At 42.2% G+C, this 20,543-nt stretch overlaps 1 protein-coding gene across 1 annotated transcript in view; it reads right to left on the minus strand.

Annotated features, from left to right (window-relative positions):
- Window positions 1-131: 131 nt before the first annotated feature.
- The window catches only part of bmp7b (bone morphogenetic protein 7b), a 30,990-nt gene continuing 10,578 nt past the window's right edge, over window positions 132-20,543 (minus strand). The window contains exons 2-7 of the mRNA XM_084720717.1: window positions 10,426-10,618; window positions 7,811-7,959; window positions 5,080-5,283; window positions 3,911-3,987; window positions 1,615-1,725; window positions 132-1,337 (exon numbers count right to left, since the gene is read on the minus strand). Coding sequence (XP_084576843.1) covers window positions 1,188-1,337; window positions 1,615-1,725; window positions 3,911-3,987; window positions 5,080-5,283; window positions 7,811-7,959; window positions 10,426-10,618 — 884 coding nt within the window. The 3' untranslated portion in view covers window positions 132-1,187. The remainder of the gene's footprint in view (window positions 1,338-1,614; window positions 1,726-3,910; window positions 3,988-5,079; window positions 5,284-7,810; window positions 7,960-10,425; window positions 10,619-20,543) is intronic.

Genomic DNA, 20,543 nt, shown 5'->3' on the forward strand with positions numbered 1-20,543 from the left:
AGGATGTAGCTACAATCCAGCCAAATATTTGTGCAAGAACTTGTAAAGTGCAACACCAGCATGTGTCCTCCATCAACCCGACAATCTAATTTTGCTTTTCATCCAGATCAAACAACAACACGTCAAGGTGGTTTTGTTGCTTTTCTCCCAGTTTATTGTTGTACCGGTTCAGCAGTAAAACATGGTTGAGACATCGGAGCACAATGCAGAACATCTTAGCCAGCTCTCAATAAATAGACCTTTTAAATATGACAGATTGTATTACAGCAGAGGAATATAAACCTGAAAATGTCGAGCACACAGAACAAGATGCTTCGCACAAAACTCTCTCAGACAGTTCAGCTGATTGCTGCTATAAAAAAATGTGCGCCGGGTGTATGTAACAGCTTTGACTGATGAAATATGTAGACACTTCCACAGGCCCAGGTTGTCAGAAATTGCCTCCCACCATCATGTACACGTGAGGCAGAGAGAGACATATCGAGTTTGTACTCATGTCAAAGTAGTTTTCTGTCAGAGTTTGTGTGTACTATCATGTGAAAGAGAGCAGGCAGCATTACATACATACAGGAGAAAACACAAGTGACATTCCAGGAAATAAATACACTTCTTGCTTTGTTTGAAAAAAATTATTTACACAGTATTGTACATGGAAGAAATTCAGAACATCCATCCGGGTCTCAGTCATAAAAATATATAATATAATATATATATAATAAAATCTACAGTAAAAGAATGAACTACAATAACAATTACTGAAATAAACAAAAGATTGTTGACTGTGAATGAATATACAGTACAATCACTGCTTTTAATGTCTTGTATACACAGTAGAAAGCACAAACGTGAGTGTGTGTGTGCATGTGTGTGCGTGTTTGTGCATGTGTGTGTGTGTGAGGAGTCTTGATTGAAATTCCTGTTCAGCCACTCAACATCGTGTTTACTTCAGCTCAACCTTGAAGAGTCTCTTCCACGCTTGAACTTTCATAGTGTTCATAAAATATGTGTGCGTGTTCGATATTCTGTAATCCATCCTCAGCACCTTCAACGGCAAGGAGAAGCCCTCTCGTGTGTGTCTCTGTGTGTGTGTGTGTGTGTGTGTGTGTGTGTGTGTGTGTGTGTGTGTGTGTGTGTGTGTGTGTGTGTGTGTCTGTGTGTGTGTGTCTCTGTGTGAAGATGCTGACAGTCTAGTGGCAGCCACAAGCTCTGACCACCATGTTGCGGTATTTCTTGAGGATGACGTTGGAGCTGTCATCAAAGTAGAGCACTGAGATGGCGTGGAGCTGTGTGGGCGCACAGCAGGGCTTAGGAACCGTCTCCGGGTTGATAAAATGAACCTGGGAAGAGCAGAAACGTTAACTTCGTCACCGCCACACGGGGCTTCACATTGAATCTAAGCACAGTACTGTGGGAAAATGAACGTCTCTAAAACATCGGCCCTGTCCTGTGTCACATCACTGATGACAGTTTACTCAAAAAAAACAATCTGCAACCATTTAAGATCATTAAATCAAGTAGTTCCAACAGCGGCTACATTGTCTTGACAGATGATGAGATGATTAGACTCTTAACATGACTGCTGGGTTTTTGTTCCCTGCTTTCATGGTTACTCACAAGGGTTTGCACAATGGCATGGTTTGTGGCATTCATGTAGGAGTTCAGCGGAAAGGCGCACTCTCCCTCGCAATAGTACGCTGCGTATCCCTCTGGAGCGATGATCCAGTCCTGAGAGCGAGGAGGGAGACAGTGAGTGATTCAGGTTGGAGAACTGAGGAAATATGGTGCCATGTGCTGAAAACAATTGAATTGGCACACTCTTGTGGTATGTTTGTGCAGAATTTGGCCCAACTACACGTGTAGATGTGGCTAGTTTGCAGTGCTTGAATCAGATTTGGGCCACGGAAACATAAGTTTAGCTTTACAAGAGAGGGAGACACAAGGAAGTTGCTTGATGTCAGGAGTTTTTCAAAGTCAGGGCCCCCCTGCAACCCCACAACACCGCCAGTCATCATCCCCATAAGTATGCAATGCACCCATAGATGTACAGAACTGATACTGAAATATGGAAGAGTGTTAGTGGCACACATGAGGAATAAAGCCAAAAGGTCAAGAATAAAGTCAAAATGCTGAAAATAAATTCAAAATAACATTTCATCTTTATTCTCAACTTTTTGACCTCAAAGTAAAATAAAATCTTCCTCCTCTGATTTATTTTTCTTGTTCCTGGCACTAATACTTATAATAAAAATATTCTAATAAAAAATACTACATAAAAATGAAAAAGATGCTATAATAAAAAAAAATCTTCCTCTGTTTTTTCCTTAATGTGGCCCCAATATGCCATCATACTGGATTACTTCTAAAGACACTCAGAAAACATGATGATTCTCAGGAGAATTCTGGAGTTAAAGGCCATCTTCTTCTGTTATCTCTTAACAAATTTATAGATATAGATAGTTTATTTTGGATAATCACACTGACTTTTGTATTGTGTTCAGATCTAACTCAGACACGACAGAGAGAAGAAGTCTGATTTTTTTTTTTTTTTTACACAAATAGGTTTTATTATAGTGCCTTAGTCTGTGTGAGAACTACTGCTGCTGCTGCTGTCCATGTTGATGAGTGGGCCACACTACAACAACTAACTTCCTGTGGATTTTAGAAAACCCGCATGCATCTGTCCCTTTCACTTCCTGTTTTCACCTCTTTCACTAGCTCTGCTTCATGTCTCATCGTCTGCGCCTCCCCTAAAACACTGCCACGACCCCCTGGAGTGGTGTGACTGAAACCTCTATTCTGTGTGAAAGATATTTCCTGCATCTATGTGCATCTGCATACACCTAGAGAACACATGACGATGATTCATTATCTGGTTTCTGCAATAATGTCAAATCAAAACCATTAGAAATGCACTAATAATAATACACTAATCCTACTTCCTTGATGGGAACTTGACACTAATGACAGATAATCTTGTATTTACACTTTCATTACACACTGAGCTATCTTTTGATTTGTCTTCTTTTTGAGTGTCTTCTAGGACAGGGGTTCCTAAAGTTTCTATGCCAAGGCCCCCCAAAAGCAAAAACAAAACTTATGAATACATATCTGCAATTTTCATTATATCTTAAATTATTTGCACATTTATACAACTATATTTTTAGAATCATACACATAATAATGAATATTTCCTCTGATCGATTGATCGTTTGGTCTGTAATATGTAAGAAAACAGTGAAAAGTAACTTAATATGTTCAATTTTATAAGTTGCACTTAACTCAACCCAAGCATATTCAGTTTAGAAGACAGATATAAATTTACAGCTGAAACTAAAAAATATCCTCATTATCGATTAATCTGCTCTTTATTTCCTTCAATCGATTCACTGTTTGGTCTGTAACAGTTTGGTCTGTGAAAAATAAATTAATATTTTTAAGTTTATAAGTTGAACTTAATTCTAGCATACTCGTATTCAATTTAGAAGACAATGAAAAACAAAAAAAAATCAGATTTATAAGCTAGGACCAGTGGCATTTGTACTGAAAAATACTTTCTGTCAACTAATTTAACACTAATTTATTAACTGACTGATTTTGAAAAAAATCTCAAGCTTATTGCTCTAAGTTTACAAATGAAAATGACTCAAAGAGTGCATCTTGTGTGGCAGCTGGGCAGTCAGGGGACACAGTTCAGAAAGATTTTAGTAAGCACATCAACCTGAAACGATAAAAGTGTGGTGGATTGGTCCCATGTGGAAATTACACCCTTGGGCTCTGGTATTATGTGCGCTGATTCTAGGTGTGTCATTTATCTGGATTCTGGGTTGAGACCAGCAAACAGGAGTGTCTTATTTAGGCTTCTGTTCGGCCAAGCAATGTTGGCTACCTGGGAGAGGAATGCTTTCCGTACCTGCCACCCCAAGTCTCTGAAACTGACGTAGAGCTCATGCTTCTTACACGCCTGCTTCTGATCAGTACTGCTGTTTTCTGAGGAAGAAGACAGAAAAAGACAGACAGAGATTATACTTCACTGCATGTGCTATTATCCCATTCAACTGCAAGAGTGACTATTTAGTGCAGTCAGACCCCAATTAGGCCTGAGATGACAGAGAACAGACCTAAACACAGCCAGTATCCTCATACAAAACATTAACGTTTAAACAATGGCTGAAGGAAATCACCTCCAGATACAGCAGCAGTTTGGTAATTGTTCCAAATGAATGGGCCACCCTGCTTAGAGGTCACTCTGCTGGGCTTTAAGTTTCCACTGGATGGAACAGATGTGCACACAGAGTAGGCTCGCCCTCTTTATTTACTCTTTCTCCTTCCTTTTCACTCATTTCTTTTCCCCTTCAACCCATCTGTGTTCAAAAAAGAATAGTCTGTTTTCTATCTAATGGTATCTCTCTGTCTTCTGCTGACCTCTAGGGCTCTGTGGTACATTAGTTTCTGAGAGTGGTTCACATTGGAAATGATCATGAGCGACTGGTTCTCATCATCCAGTTAAAGACCACTGTGATCCAAAGTTCCAAACAGGCCCATTTGGCCCATGTGTTGTGGCCCCGGTTGCCCCACAGCACACCGCAGATGTGTTCTGCCATAAAAGCCTGCACTGCCTTACCTCCATGCAGGGAACTTGGCCCTGACTGCTCTGTAATGCTTGTGTAAATAAACAAAGACAGCAGAGGGATATTTGAAGCTCAGGCATTACAGTCTAATGTTTCAGCGCTTCACATAAACACAGCCCTCTCACACCTCTAAAACAAAGGCCCTGAGTGTGTACTGCATTTTTTGCCATGCAAGTATTAGATCAGTTCCAATGGCATGCTTTTGTTGGTTCCGGACGTGTCGTATATTTGTGGATGCTTGTGAGTGTTTTCATGTTAGTGAGGGTGCATGCATGTGTTGGCCCATAAAAATGTAGAGAATTCTTAGTCATCTGTGTCCAATTCCATGGATTCCTCACACAGCCAACAAAAGCCAAATTAAACCAGAGGTCCGCTCAACACAACAGCATAAATCACTAGTGGCTGTATGTACAGTGTATACAATACACACACACACACACTGCATGCTTACCTGCAACATTGGCCACTCTGAGTGCCTCTTGGCTCTTCGCCCCTTTGGAGCGGTTGGGGTTACGCTGTTTGGTCCCCCCTGGCGCTGAGCGGATGCTTCGCAGGTGCACCTCAGTGGCTTTGAAGAAGGCCACCATGAAGGGCTGTTTATTCTGAGGCCCACTGCGGCCAATCAGGCCTGCCACACGAGGGTTGATGCTCTCTCCTGTAGAGGGAGACAGAGAGAACCATAAGACAGGTGTTGATAGGGTGAAATTCAGGACAGGAGAGTTGTCGGTGACCGTATCATGTCAGAAAGATGAAAATCTAAAGAATAATTTACAGTAAAATCCGACTGTAACTCTGTTTATTTGTTATTAATACTATGAAGATCATTTACAGATTCTGAGGATGATTTAGAGCTCAACAGTTACACACAGGTGATAAGTGTCTTTCAGCAGATGAGACTTTCACTAAACTGTAGGAGCCTATGGACACATTTTTTCTTATTACAAATTTCTCCAAAGTAGCAGCTGCACAAACAGCTTGAAAAATGCATCATTTATGTTAGCGTAATCACTGCAATAGACAAGTGAAAACACATCAGTAATACCCTGACACATTTTACAAGAAGGACCAGAACATTTTTAATGACTAAAAGCTGGAATTATTACCATACATAAGTAATTTGATACAGCATACAGACAGCTCTTGTTCAGACAGCTTGTTCATATTATCTATTATTATAGGCTATTTTTAGGACAAACCAGACAGGATTAGGTATCTGGGACAGCTGTTCAAAATTCTGAACTATCCTATATTTTATAGGACGTCTGCTCACCCCAGGTGTTGACTTACTATGTATTCTTACTCGATACCTTTTAGGCATCGACTGAAATAAATTAGTACCATCATGTATCAAAACTTCTCCAGTCACATGATATCTGCATTTAATCTTTTTTGTACCCAGATCTAGGAAAAAAAATCCCATTTGTATGATTTTGCTTGCAGCTGCACTGTGTGCGTTCCTCAGTTTAATACAACATGTGATTGGGCCATTACTGCAGCAGCTAAAACCCATACAGTCTGTGGTGTCGTGTTAAGTGTGGTGTATTTAAGTTGGCAGTTTAGCTTGCCACCAAACTGTTCGAAAGTATGGAAGTTTAAAAAAAGGTATCCACCGAAGAGGTCTATCCATAGCGGTATCACTTTAAGAGCACTGGTATTAGCACTTGCTTCGGCATTTTTTAATTGACACTTTGCCCTAGCGATGTATTACGAGAAAGGGAATGTTTTTGAAATCAAATAAATGTGTGCCCATTTGCAGTCCCTTTAGAGTTTATTTTGCATGTTTGTGGTCCTCTCTTTCCTGTCAATAATGCTGCATTCAGTTTTACAATGAGAGTCCCCTCTGTGAATTCCTTTCCCTTTTTCTCATCCCTTCTCAACCTCTGAAATGCCAAGAACAAACGTAGCACTGAACATCAAAGCTTCTCTGCTTGTGTTTGTGAGCGTCTCATGTGGGTGTGTTTGTGCATGCGCACGCATGTGCGCTCCAGCAGTGTCTATCTAGTTCTCACACACAAGAATGTGTGTCTGATCACCGTCTGGTGGTAAATCAAGGCTTCTGGTCGCCGCTGGCGGCGGGACGTCCCGTGTGCCTGTCTGTACACGCTCCCCCATAACCCTTCATACGCGATCCAACACAAAAACACAGACTCATGGATACAGCGTCTCCAGCACTCCCCTTCTGTAACATGAAAGCAATACAGTGTCTGTTTTCCTCACCTAACATGTAACATCCTGCATCCTGTGAGAGATAATATTCTCAAACAGGCTCTTGTGCTTCACACTGTTTGTTGATAAAGCTTTCCGCTGACTAACATCTAACCCTGTGATGACAGCCTTTTGCTGAGATGTTATCTTTATGATAACGCAGTGTATTTTCTGGATGCCTTCTAATGATGCTGAGGGTATGACGGATGAAGACGGGGATAAATGACTGATGATGAATGATGATGAGCAGGGTTTGATTTATCTTTGCTCTGTACACAATGAATGAATCAACTGATCCTTTGGTGTTTAAGAGAACTGCCACAATGCAGGCTTATACGTGGTACATTATAATGCACAACTTCATGTTTGTTAGACAGTCAGCACATCAAAGTGATACATAAAGTTAATCTAGGTTTGTTTAAAGAAACTGTTCATTTAATGGTTGTGAAGTATTTTAGCTTAGTTTTTAATAGTTTTCTGGTAATTATGTTTTCACCAACGTACTGTTAATCACTAAATTTTACATCACATAAAAGTCCCAAGCTTGGGAACAAGATGGATCTGCGAGCTCACGCTATTTGTGCCAGCCCACCAGCCACAAATTGATTTTTAACTAATTTTGGAGGTCGTCTCTCCCTGCCATGTCTAGAAGGGACTTGCAAAACTGTTGTGAGATTTGTGCTTGTGTCTATTGAAATGTTCACTCTTGTGCAATCTTTTTGTGGGTCTGGGGTTTCCTTTTAGACACGACCCTCTTTCTGTCAAACTCATGATAGCGGACCTGTCTGTGTATGTGCATCATGTTACACACACGTTTCCCACACAGAGACTTTATTTGGCTGGCAGCGCAAATATATTTTGTGACCCATTTTGGCATTTTAAGTTGTCTATGTCTGTGCAGAACAGGCCACAATGCAAACACGGCCACCTGTGACTTCCTACGTACCAGGGAACACGCTGACCTGAGTGACACTCACCACTTGTACTCTCCAGGGCCAGCTGTAGACCCAGGTTCCTGCCAGGGTTCAGGACCCAGTGGTTACTGGTGGCCGTCACGTCAAACACCAACCAGCCCTCCTCCGCTGCCCAGATCACCCGTGAGTCCAGTAGAAACAGGTCTGACTCCCTGGACGAGGACACAAGAGACAATAAAAGATTCAGAGATGAACATAAGTCAACAGGGATAACATGCACAATTAGAAAAGATAGGTTGAAACCGTCTTACAGAGTGTGAGCTTAAGTGACCGGAGCGCAAAGCCGAGTAATGGAGTGGAGAGAGGGAGTCAAAGGAGCGTGACGGACGGAGTGAAACAAGGAGACAGAGATCGAACAAGAAAGAGAGTGAGGGAGGGAGGGAGGGAGGTGGGGAGGGCTCCAGATGGTGAGGCCCAGGGGAGCACTTCATTTTCTTAATTGACAATAATGGCTTTATAAACGACCGGTCCTTTCACACACTACACACAGTCCATCACTGGCTGGAATTTTGTGGGAGAGCCAGAAAGCCAAAGACAGAGAGAGACAGCGAGGGAGAGAAAAAAACACAGCTGTGAGAGAGGAAAAAACTGTGTGAAAAGTAGTGAGTGAAATAGTGCATATCCGAGTCAGTCCTATTGTCCAGCTCTGAACTCTGGATTTTCTACTCTTTCACCATCGGAGACTCAAATCCCTTGTTCTTCATGTGGCCATTCATGTATCCCGACCTATTTTCTGACTGGGCAGATAGTGTGTCACAGAGCTCTGCTTCATTCATGTACCCAGGCCCGTCTCTGGCAAAGGAATAAATGACTGTGTTGTTCCCTGTGGACAACAGAAACCTTTAGGAGGGGTCGAGGAGAGCGGGACACGGACCGTTCCCGAGTTACATACACCTTGTGGACGGCCCAGATTAGCCACATGGAGAAGGTGGAACTAAAACTTGTTCAGTTTAGAGCAGCTTCCAGATAAGGACTGTGAATTGTGCTTATTTTTATTGTTGAAAAATGTGTAGATTTTTTAATGAATTAATGCATAATGAATACTAGAAAATAATAAAAACGTTCCCACATCATAAGGTAAAGTCATTATCAAACATCAGTCCAAAATCCAAATATATTTGATTATCCACATGCCTTTTAAGCTAAATGGAATTCAACCATCATTGCTTCTGTGATTTTCCTTTCTGTGACAAGCCAAAATGTCTGAAAAAGACCAGTGATGTAAAACAGAGAAAAGCAATGATTCCACACATTTAAGAAAACAATTTCTGTCTGATAAATGTCTTCAGACTACAAGCCATTCAACCTCTGCGGGACTGTAATCATGCACACCAGTGCTAATATCAGCATGCTAACATTCTCAAAATTACAGTCCTTACATGGTGACATTTATGGCTCTTTCTTTTTTCAGATTTGTTTGGGGCTTTTTATGGCTTTTATTGATAGGAAGATATGCCAGGAGAGCGGGAGAGAAAGTGCAGGGATTACATGCAGCGAATGGCCATAGCCAGGAGTTGAACCTATAGCCACTGCAGAGGACTTTTCTTTAGTACATAGGGCAAATGTTCCACAAACTGAGTTTTCAGGGCACCCCAACATTTAAGGCCCTTTCATACCACCACACATTAACCATCCTGACAACCGCCTACGTGCAAGACTGTCCAAGGCTGCGATGACAGATGAGTGGTTCGGTGAAGGTCATAGCATTGGTAAAGTCCACAACATGTATACTAGCTGGCAAATCTCTGTTTAGGAATAGGTGTACAATAAAGTAAAAAATGTCTGTTGTGTAAATAATTCCCCAAGAAAATAGGCTTCAATCACTGGCTGCACAATTTGATGTTCAAATAGAATGTATTGTTTTGCTATGTATGTAGCCAGTAGTAGTACTCAGACACCAGCATCATCAGCTCCTCCATGTTTGCTTCTTTCTGACCCACAATGCCTGCTATTTCCGGTATGTATGCCCTCTTCTTTTTGATTGGCCAGCACCAGTCGGTTACCACCAGAAGTTGCCTCTTACCCCTACTGCTGTGATAGAAACCCCTTTCCCTCAAGGAAATGAGTGGAGTAAGTGAGTTATGGTGCGACGGTATGAAAAGACCTTTAGGTATAACATTTACCATGCTAAAATTGCTAATTAGCACTGAACATAATGTGCAGCTGAGGCTGTTGGGAATGTCATTCATTTTTCAATTAATTGGTTAAAAACCAAACTTTAACTTCCTGACACAAGCGTTCATGCAAAACTCCATGTCAATCCAAACTGTTGAGGCTTTAACTAAAAACCAACATTAAGGTGGAGCTAGAGGAAAAGTCAGAGGACCAACTAAGTCAGTAGGCTTCACCCTTAGAAATGAATTTTGGAACGGTATGAATGTTTTTTATAGCAATCTCTCCTATAGTCTGGACCAAAGTGGTGGATCAACTTACCAACTAGCCAAGCAACTCATATTGCCATCCCCAGAGACACGTTGCTAACATGGTTAAAAAAGGCTGTCAATTAATTTTATGTTGATTGATCAGTTCAGTAATCACTGAAGTACTATTCCAGATACTCATTACGTAGCAACATGAGCAACACGTTACATTATTAAAACATGTAACCATATGCTCACCTATCAGAGTGTTCCTCCAGCACCTGGTAGACGCTGATGCGGAAGGTCTCATTGTCGTAACGTTCATGGATGAAGTCTTTATATATCCGAAACTCAGCAGCGGTGACCGCCTCGCCCTCTGGAATCCGTGATAGGTCAAATCTGAACTCTCGGTGATGCCGCCGCACTGGTAGGAATTCCTTATCGTGCTCCACTGCAAAATAAAAGAAATGAGACAAAAAGGGTATCATCAGATAGATTGTATGAATGCAGAGAGTGTTGCTTCTTTTGCATCCCCCTATTACGAGCAGGGATTGCAACATGAGTGCAGGGAGATACAGAGGGTTAATGTGACTTTAAACAAAACTAAGAAGTTTTTTGCGTGGTATGGTGCTGCATCTTTATAGAGAAACAAGGCATATGCTTGCAAAAGAGGTAGAGAACAAATGTCTTTTCCTCTCAGATTTTTCATCCTCCACAGTCTATCAACATCCGTTGTTAGCAAGGAGCTGACATAGCTTGTCAGACTCTGGGTCAGTCCCAAATTAAAAACATATATACATGTATGCACTACACATGTTGGCCTATGATATGAAACATTTATGATGACTAGCTCTAGGAGCAATGCATCTGGTGCACACAGAGCCAATGATAGAGAGATGCAGGCGGACTCTGACAGCTTTATGAGCCCCTTTCTTCTCCCTCTCTTCCTCTCAGAGCCCCAGAGAGTCATCCAGTCTGCCCTTCATCTGGTTCTCATGAGTTGGGGCTCCACGTTTGGTGCACCCCATCCTCATCCCCTCCTCACCCTCATCCCAACATCCCAGCTTTCCAACAACCCCCCTGCACCCCCCAGACGTAGCCCCTCTGACCCCGCTCCTCTCATGTCCCAGCAGGATATCCTAGGGGTCAGCGCCTTGTCTCTCATCATCTCCTTGCTCTCCCTCCACCTCCCTCTTCGTCAACTGTCAGACAGACCCCCCACACATGCATCCATCCATACATATACAAACATATAGGCTACATATATACACACATAAACATACTAAATGATTTCTAAGCTTGCAAAAACCATTAAAGCAATACATTATCTAGAGAGATGCCAGTGGCATTCGCAATCTTGTCCCCCTACTATATATTTTACATAGACATTGATTAACATACATACATCATAATTGATTAATCTCTACATAAGCAAAAGTTCAGCGTTTCCAAAGTGCTTTACAAGGAAAGAAAAATGGAAAAATTAATCACCTGAAACATATGCTATTACTATTTTACTGCTTATATATATATAGTTTTTACACCAAAATTAATGTCTATATTTGTACTTTTTTAAAGTTTTTAAAGTATTTGTATGTTCACTGCATCCACCATTTGCAGCTGCTCGGCTCAGACAAGTGTGTCATCAGATAAAGACACACCTTCAAGCAGCAGCCTGTTTGATGTGAGTCAAACCAAGGGGGGCAAAAGAGGTAAAAATTGGCATGTCCATCCGAGTCTCAGGTTTCCATCACTTCTGATTAGAGCTTGACCAAGGAATGAATGGACATTGTACCCTTACCCACTGGAGACAAAAGACAGATATTAGTGGGGGGTTTTTTGTCCAGTGTAAAATGGCTTTAGAGTGTATGGCCACACTAGTGGTTTTTGAGGCTTTATACTGGAATTTTTGAGGTAAATTATAGTGTCAAAATGCTAATAGGCCCACAATTAAACACTGATTGCTGATGTTTAGCAAGGAAAATGTTTCTATAGTTGGGCTGAGCAGTATGCTCTTGAGTATTCATAATAGTAGTTCCTCCTTTTCTTTTTGGCTGGCTGGTAATGGACTAGGCTTATCAACTACCTTGGTGGCCCATGTGTGATATGGCTTCCAGGCAGCAGTGTCAACCAGTGATTTTGGCACTTAACAACTGTGAGAGTCCAGACACCAGAGCAAGTTTTTGGCTTTGACCTTGAGAACTGAATGCCTTCTACCCTCAGCTTTGTTTTGTTTTCGACCAACCAACACCAAAAAAAAAAAAAAAGCCTTGAACAAAAATTGTCTCCTGACGCCAGCTGGGCTGCCTGCTCGTGTGGAGCTCGGTTTGAGCTAACCGCTGTTGCTGACCGATGGTAAGCCCACACAACCCACTGTCAGCCAGCCTTCTCTTCCATATGCACACTTTATGTTATGGAATGAACTTAACATAGTCAGGAACCCACCTCTCAGTAATTCTGATGATAACTATGTTAATCATTGTAGATCAGCATGATAGCATGCTAACACTTGCTGATTAGCATGAAAAACAAAGATAGGCAGAGGCTGATGGGATGAGAATTTGGTCAAAAACCAAAGACCTGATGATGAAGCTAAAAGACAGAAACACCACAGGGGCGGTGGTTCCCAGTTGATGTGTCGAGGGACACTGGTGTGCCATGTGACAAGTCCAGGTGTGCCATGGGATTTTGTGACAACTATACATTATTACTGCAACATACACTTAAAGTTATAAATTAAATTAAATACGCGCTCATTTCCCAATAGAGAGGCAAAATCTATACCCTTAAAAAAATTATTTGAGTTTGCACAGTTGCTTGATTTTGGGATGGTGGTGTAATACATCAAAGGCCCTGACTGACTGATGCCTTTTTGGCTTGGATGTAAATACAGATGTGCCCTGAGGTTTTGGCATGCCCGTTGGTGTGCCTTGGGCAAGAAAGGTTTGTAAAACACTGCCATAGACCAATGCCATCAGTGTGGCTAAAAGTAATCAACAACAGATTATTTAATAATGAAAATTATAGCTTTCACTTCTAATACAGTTAGATATCAACCACATGACATGCCCCTGCAGGTTTAAGTCACAGCTAGGTGACATAAGAAAACCCTCTCCAGCAGCACCTCCTTCTGCCATCCTCAGCTGCCATCCATCCACCACTACTCAACAAATCTTTATCACTCAACTGCCTCTGAACTCTGCACAACTTTGGCAGGAAAAATCCAAGTACCAGGATTTCTGCCAAGCTACCATCACACTAATGGACAACACACACAGACACGCACATAAATATTACAACTCAAAAGCATTTCTGACGACAGCTGACTTGTTCTCCCAGCTGTCAGTAGTATATGTGTGTAATGATGTAAATGTTATGCATGTTTCACTACACAGTGCTGTGTCATTTCTTTCACTGCACACCTGCCTCTTTGTGTTCCTCAGCCCTGTTTCCCCTCTTCCCTCATATGTAGTTTTCCCAGTGGACCCTACATCCCCTTTCATTTATGTCTCTATTAAACCCAGTTGCTGAAGGACATTATACAAAGGCAGCACTGTGAGATGATTGGCCAGAGCAGGAGTAAAGAAAGGATCTAATTACTTTTCAATGAGGGACAGCTCTGCTCTCTGTTGGCCATTACATGGCCTAACTTTAGGCTCCCATTGTCCGCTAAGGGGACACATTGGACTGTTTTGAAAAACCGTTCCACTTCTTTCTGAAAACAACAGAGCTCAAGATTGTGCGAACTTCACTGTAGACCTTAATCATTTCAACATCACCTTACTATTCATAACCATCTTGTCATTCCACCAGCCCTCTTTCTGTCCACACTTTGCACCAGTCCTGTACTGTGGACCACTCCATCAATCAGGGCCTTCACCACACCCCCACCCTCCAAGTCACCCTTTACAACATTACACTGAGTGTGTTGACAATGCATACATTCTACCACTGAAAAGGTCTGAAGCTAATGGGAGTCATCAGCATGGTTCACGACTACACCTGCAGCTCTCCTCACACTCGACTACAAAGACACTACTAGCCTTTTTCACCCTATATGGAACCAGCCCGGTTTCTGTTCCCAAACCTTTATTCCAACCGTTCTGAGCATTTTCACCAAAAATAAAGAGACCTGGAACCAGAGGAATTGGTTCCCAGCTGAAACAAAAAAATAACAGGTTTCCCCTGTTAACCAAAGTGGGTGTGTCATGTCTACAGGTTGTTGTTCATTGTGTAATGCCCTCTGTTCATGACATCATTGATTACAATGCTCAAAACTAGAGGTGATGAAGGATGTTTTAACAGACAGCACCAAGATTCCAAGAAACTTGAACAGAACCAGTTTAAGAACCAGTATACATATACAGTATAGCCCATTGGTTCCCAAACATTTTGTCTTGTGATACCTTTAAACAAAGCAGCCATGATCTGTCCGATCAAGATCTGGCCATGGTTATGCATAAAAGTTATGATAAATTAACCAAAAAGTGTTTTTTTTATCTTTACACCCAGAGGTGAAAGTGTTTGATGTAAAAGAGTGAAAAGCCTGAAAAAATAAAAACAATTCATGTAACAGAAATATGTTTTTATTCCATATTTCTTTAATGATCTCAGATTTTTCGTCATACTCTGATGTGGGTACTACTGTACTGCCCAACTAGGCCTGGGTAGTAACTCAAAATCATTGTCTTTCTCTGGAATCATCATCTTTTTCTTCTTTCGGCTGCTCCCCATCAGGGGTTGCCACAGTGGATCAAGAAACCTGGCATGAGAATCATGTTATAATCCACATATTTGATTTTGCATAGCCTTTTTACGCCAGATGCCTTTCCTGACAGAACTCTCCCAAATTTTTCTGGGCTTAGGATCAGCAATTAGGAACGCTCTGCCTTGTGCATCCCCAGTAGCTGGGGAGCAACTAAAAAAGTGAAGCAGACACAGAATTACCAGAAATTGCAGTTCCTCGAATGACCACTTGAGGCTGACTCCAAAAGGAAGTCAACCTGTATAGACTCCAATATTAAAATGCCCACCTTTACAGCAGAAATAAACACGTGGACTGTACAGGGGGTGCATTTTTATATAAGTCACCTGTTTAAATTATAGCCTTAAAGTTATGTATCCTTCAGGGTATCGCTGTTCTGAGTGGGTAGCTGCTAGGTAGCGTCTTCGTTCAGCCGCCTCAGCTCCACTCACCCTCCACCTCTTTGCCCATTTTTTGGATTACTCTGGATTTAACCAAGTCAGGCACTGCCAAGATGGCAATGGCCAAAGCCACCACACTGTGAGCTCAAATGGCTCTCTGGCTCTCCAGAAACCTATGGGTGTCCAGTATTCATGTTACAGTCCACGGGAGCGACCCAGGGTTAATTGTCTCTGGCATTTGGACAGGTGGAGGTGGGGATCGAACTGCCAGCACATGACCTGCTCCACCACCCAAGCCACAGTGATCCCTGGAAGCATATTAATTCAAAACATATTATAGTTGAAAGTAAGGTATTTTCTTTTACAAACTTTACAATATTTACACATTTCCTCACAGTTAATAGTGGAAAGCACCAGTTATGTTATTAATGTTCTTACTCATTTCTTGATATCGATTTCAACCATTTTGCCCAGAATTACTGCAAATGCATGTCATCAAGAGGATGTTCTTTTTACAAAAGAGGAACATAACAAAATAAAGACTACCGTTTTAGTTTTATTTTCAATCAGGGGAACAATAACTTCATGTTTTTGGAACCCTCTCACACATTCTCATTTCTCCTTTATACCTCTCCGCTCCAGGGCCTGCTTATTCTTCCACCACACCAGGGACCTCTCCCTCCTCCTGTAGCCCAGTGCAGGTGCACTCCCTCTGGGGAGGAAAGCCAGACCTGTTCTTTAGCCTGTGGAGCAGCCACCCGCCCCTTCACTGTGAAAGCTCTTTATCTTTGTTTGCGAGAACAGCTGGATGCTGCTGTGAGACTCCCACACTGACTATTTCTCTCACATTGATTTCCGTTTCCACTCTTCACTGCATGAATTTCATCTGTACAGTTTGAGAGAAGATGAGAGCTGAAGCCGACAGAGTGTAGCCATGATTCTGCCTTTGTCTCTCAGTTTCTTCCTCTTCTCTTACAGGCCATTACAGCAGTATGGCAGTCATTAGATGAGGGGAAGAGGCACAGTCAAAGCCAAGCGGGTGCATTTATGACTTCCTCTGGGAGGAAGTGAGTAGCCATTGCCCCACCTGTGTTGCAAACACACATACACCACAAACATGGCGAACACACCCTCTCATCCCACATGAGCCCTTCATTCAGAGTGGCCGGCGTCCGGATCGGTTGCTGCTCCTCAGACACACACACGTACACACACACTTGCATGCACATAAACAACTATCACAAAGTGTTTCCTGTGAAGCAAACGGTCTTGTGCGTCACAGAACGGTAACACAATCATTATGGGTTTCTGTAATCCATAATTAGAGATGCAACAACGCACACATGCAAAGAGACAAACACACACAAGCACACAAACACACACACACACACACACACACACACACACACACACAGTGAGCTGCTTTTATCATTTGGTCCGACATCTGATTTGCTTTTTATATAATCTGCTGATGATGCACACACCATCCCACATCATTTGAGTTGTGCAGGCCACACACGTGCACAACAGCACACATCAGAGACGTCAGGATGCTGATGACTTCTCCATCCTCCAAACCTTCTTTGCACCTGGCAACCAGAGGGTTACTACTGTACTACTGAACACCGTGTTAGCATCTTTCAAGATTTATGTCTCCCCACAGGGCAGACTGCTTCCTTATCATGTTCTCTCCTACTGAGAGTCTATGCCTGCTAACAGCCAAAACATCAGATCTTATTCCAGAAAATAATCAGCAGTGATTTGAGGTTCACTAATCTACAGCCATGTAGTGATTTCTGTACTTAATTTAACTTTCTTTCTTTTCTTTCTTTCTTTTCTTTTCTTTTTTTTATAAAACTCAAGCATGGATATCTCAAAGTCCATGATAACATTTCTGTAACTTTTTCTGTCTATAGTAAACCACTGTCTACATCTTTCTTTTCAACAAAAAACATTGCAAATAACCAATGTACCGATCCTACAACCTAACCTGAGTGTTGTATGTGTGGCCAAAGCTTGGAAAAGCTTATTCCCAATATCTATTAAATACATATAACTAAGACAGACTGTTGCACTGGGTGACATGTCCCTTCATTGGGGGTTTGGGGGGACGTCAACCAATAGCATCTCTGCTATTCTCAGTTGTTTTAGGAATTTACTTAGCCTTTGTTAAAGTTAAATCATATATTTTGTGACCCATTCTTTGAAGATTTACTTCTTAATATGTATATGTATTAGTATGTGTGTTCTTTAGGCATGTGTCTCTCTTTCGCCTCTTCCCTCCTCCTTTTCCCTCTCCTTGCCCTCCTCTTTGCCTCTCTTGCCAAGCCTGCAGACCTAAGACACTTCTCCGACACCTCAGGCTGTGGAGCAGCAGTGGACAAATCTGACGGCTCGCATTAGCCCAAGTGTCTGTTCGGCACCCTCACACCCCTCAGTCCCGCTTTGCACGCTTCCGCTGCCCTGCAGGGGGGGGATCTCACCCCTGGCACTGCTCTCACTTCTCTCAAACGACAGCTTAAGCTCCCTCTCCCTCCCATCCCGTCTTCAGTTCTCTTGAGATAACTGTGCCACCATTACCTGCGCCTCATTCTGCATGATCCCCTGTAGAGCCCATTAGCTCTAATGACACACCTGATTCCCTAAAGCAGAGAGGAGGAGAGCAATAAGTCAATCAAATCAGATCATTTTGATGGTGAGAATCTGGAGGTAAATGAAGCACCGTAACACTACATGAAGTCCTTCATTTGCCTGATGCTCCATAATGATCCGTCTCTTTCTTTCTGTTGCTCTTACTCCAACAATGTTTTAAGTAGAGAAGTGGGAACAAGTAAGTCATAGTTTCCATAAGCTGAACGGAGAGAGGGGAAGAAAAATGAGTGCAAGGACGGGGCAGATTGCTCAAGATGTTTATCCTATAAAGAGTAAAGAGGGTTTGATCTCCTGGGTACCGGGTGACTACCCACAGTAGGGCGATTACCACGTTAGGAAACATCCTGCCCACTGGCGACTACTGATGACATCATGCTTGTGTGATGTATTTGTACTGCTGTAGGGCCTGACAGCACAGGCTCCCTGGGAAAGGGTCAGAGGAGTTTCATGCTATAACTTACTCACACTTAACAATCATTAACTCACCGCAGTCTGTGTGTGCATATGTGCACGATCACGTTGTGCCTTTGAGCCTGTGCACAAGTACAAGCAGTAACCACAGGAAGAAAAGTCTTTACATTTAAGACTTGCGGTCAAACCAAACCTTTCTGAGTTTTGTAGCCTGAAGGCAGCCGAGAGGTCTCAGATTATACTTTTGACCTCCCTCTCTGCCTCTCACTGAGGCCATCAAACATGTTGCCCTCTGCAGCCGTAAACTGTGGTACTGGGCTCCGCCTCATGCTTCGCTGGGCATCGCGGACCAGAGATTTATACTGGATATGTAACAGTCTGAGACTCACAGGAATGTATCTGACTGTAAAGTCTGTCTATGAAGCTCTACTCCTGTCCTACGGAGCGCCACGCAGCAGCTGTGTTAAGAGGTTGGTTCATCCAAACTACAAAATCACATATTTTCTCATTTACCTCTACTGGTATCTTGCCATGCATTGTTTTGACAGTTTTGATTTAAAGAAGCAGTTCGACTTTGACATTTCAGGATATACGCTTATTCTCTCTTTGGCGGAGAGTCAGATGAGGAGATGAATTCCACTCGCATATCTGTCCGTTCAAAATGAAACAATTAACGTATGAGCATTTACCAGAATATTTCTTGGCTGGGAGAGGTTGCCAGGCAACCAGTGGAGACTCGAATATGTTTCTATTTGCAGCCAACCTCCCCAAAGTTTGTACAAATTAAACATGTTGTGTTAATCACTAGGATTTAGACATGCTGGCAGGTGAATTTTGTTACCTGCACACACAGCCAGGGTAGGTGCTTCCCTCTGTTTCCAATTTTTGTGCAACGCTGACTTAGCTGGCAGTAGCTTCATATTTCACTGACAGACATGGGAGTGCCATCAATCATCTTGTCTAACTCTCGGCAAGAAAGCGAATAAGTGTACTTCCAAAATATCAAACAAATCTTTCAAAGGTTCAGTGTGTAAGATTTATGGGGGTCTATTTGCAGAATATGGCAGAGATGGCATATAATAGTCATAAGTATGTTTTCTTTAGTGCATAATCACCTGAAAATAAGAATTGTTGTGTTTCATTACCTCAGAATGAGCACTTTCACAAAAGTTGCCATGTTGAATTATTGTAGCCCAGAACAGACCAGCCAAGCACAAACTCTTGATAGAGCCTTTCTTGTTTTTCACAAGTTTTGTGGCCAGTGTAGGTTCTTCTACTCACTTGGAAGGGGAAGGTGAGTTTTATGCAAGCTGCAAGTTCACTGCTAGATGCCACTAAATCCTACACACTGGTCCTTTATTTCACCAAAATACAACAAAGGTGTTTATATCTTTATAATTTGGATGAGCCGTTCCTTTACTGTAAAGCAAAGCGGTGAATCTGAAGAGCCCACACTACAGTGACTGAAGAGCCTGCAGGACAAATTGAGTCATTTCGGAAATTGGAACTTAGACATCATCATGTTCCCTCAGAGTTCTGTCAAGAGAGGTTGTGTATTAGTGAAAAGCAACGGTGACAACAAAGAAACCACATCCTAAATCTTCAGCTGTCATTGTTTTGTGGTGCGATAAAATGTGTTGAGAGATGGGATTAAAATGGGTGTGGAGAGATCTCTGCCAAGCAGTGAGGGATCTCTCCATGCTAATACCACTGTAACCATCTGCACTTCCTCTTAACTGCAGGATAAAACAACTCAGAGACGTAGAACCACAGCCATTCAGTTTCCCCCACTCACTCTTCCCCTCATCCCCTTGCTTTTATGTTCTTTAATTTTGTGGCCGCAGGGGCCACACCCTCCTCGACCAGCCAAGCCGCCTCTTATTATAGACCTCAGGAAAATTCACATACAATACGCACATTGGCACAAAGAGACACACAGATGTGTCTACATGGTGTCTACATAAAACTTTTTATAATTTCCTCCTGCATCCCAGAGCAGCATCTTATGCACACATGACGGGCACATTGGCACCCTGATTTTAACAGCTTGTTGTTTATTTTGTTTAATTACAGCCCATTGACTTTTTTAAATAAACAGAAGAGCCGGGGAGGAAACACAAGGGAAATACAGCTGCACACTTGCCCAAATAAATAGAAACCTGCCACAT

The sequence above is a fragment of the Lutjanus erythropterus genome, chromosome 6 (genome assembly GCF_056507025.1).
Source record: "Lutjanus erythropterus isolate fLutEry1 chromosome 6, fLutEry1.hap2, whole genome shotgun sequence".
NCBI classification, from domain to species: domain Eukaryota; kingdom Metazoa; phylum Chordata; class Actinopteri; order Lutjaniformes; family Lutjanidae; genus Lutjanus; species Lutjanus erythropterus.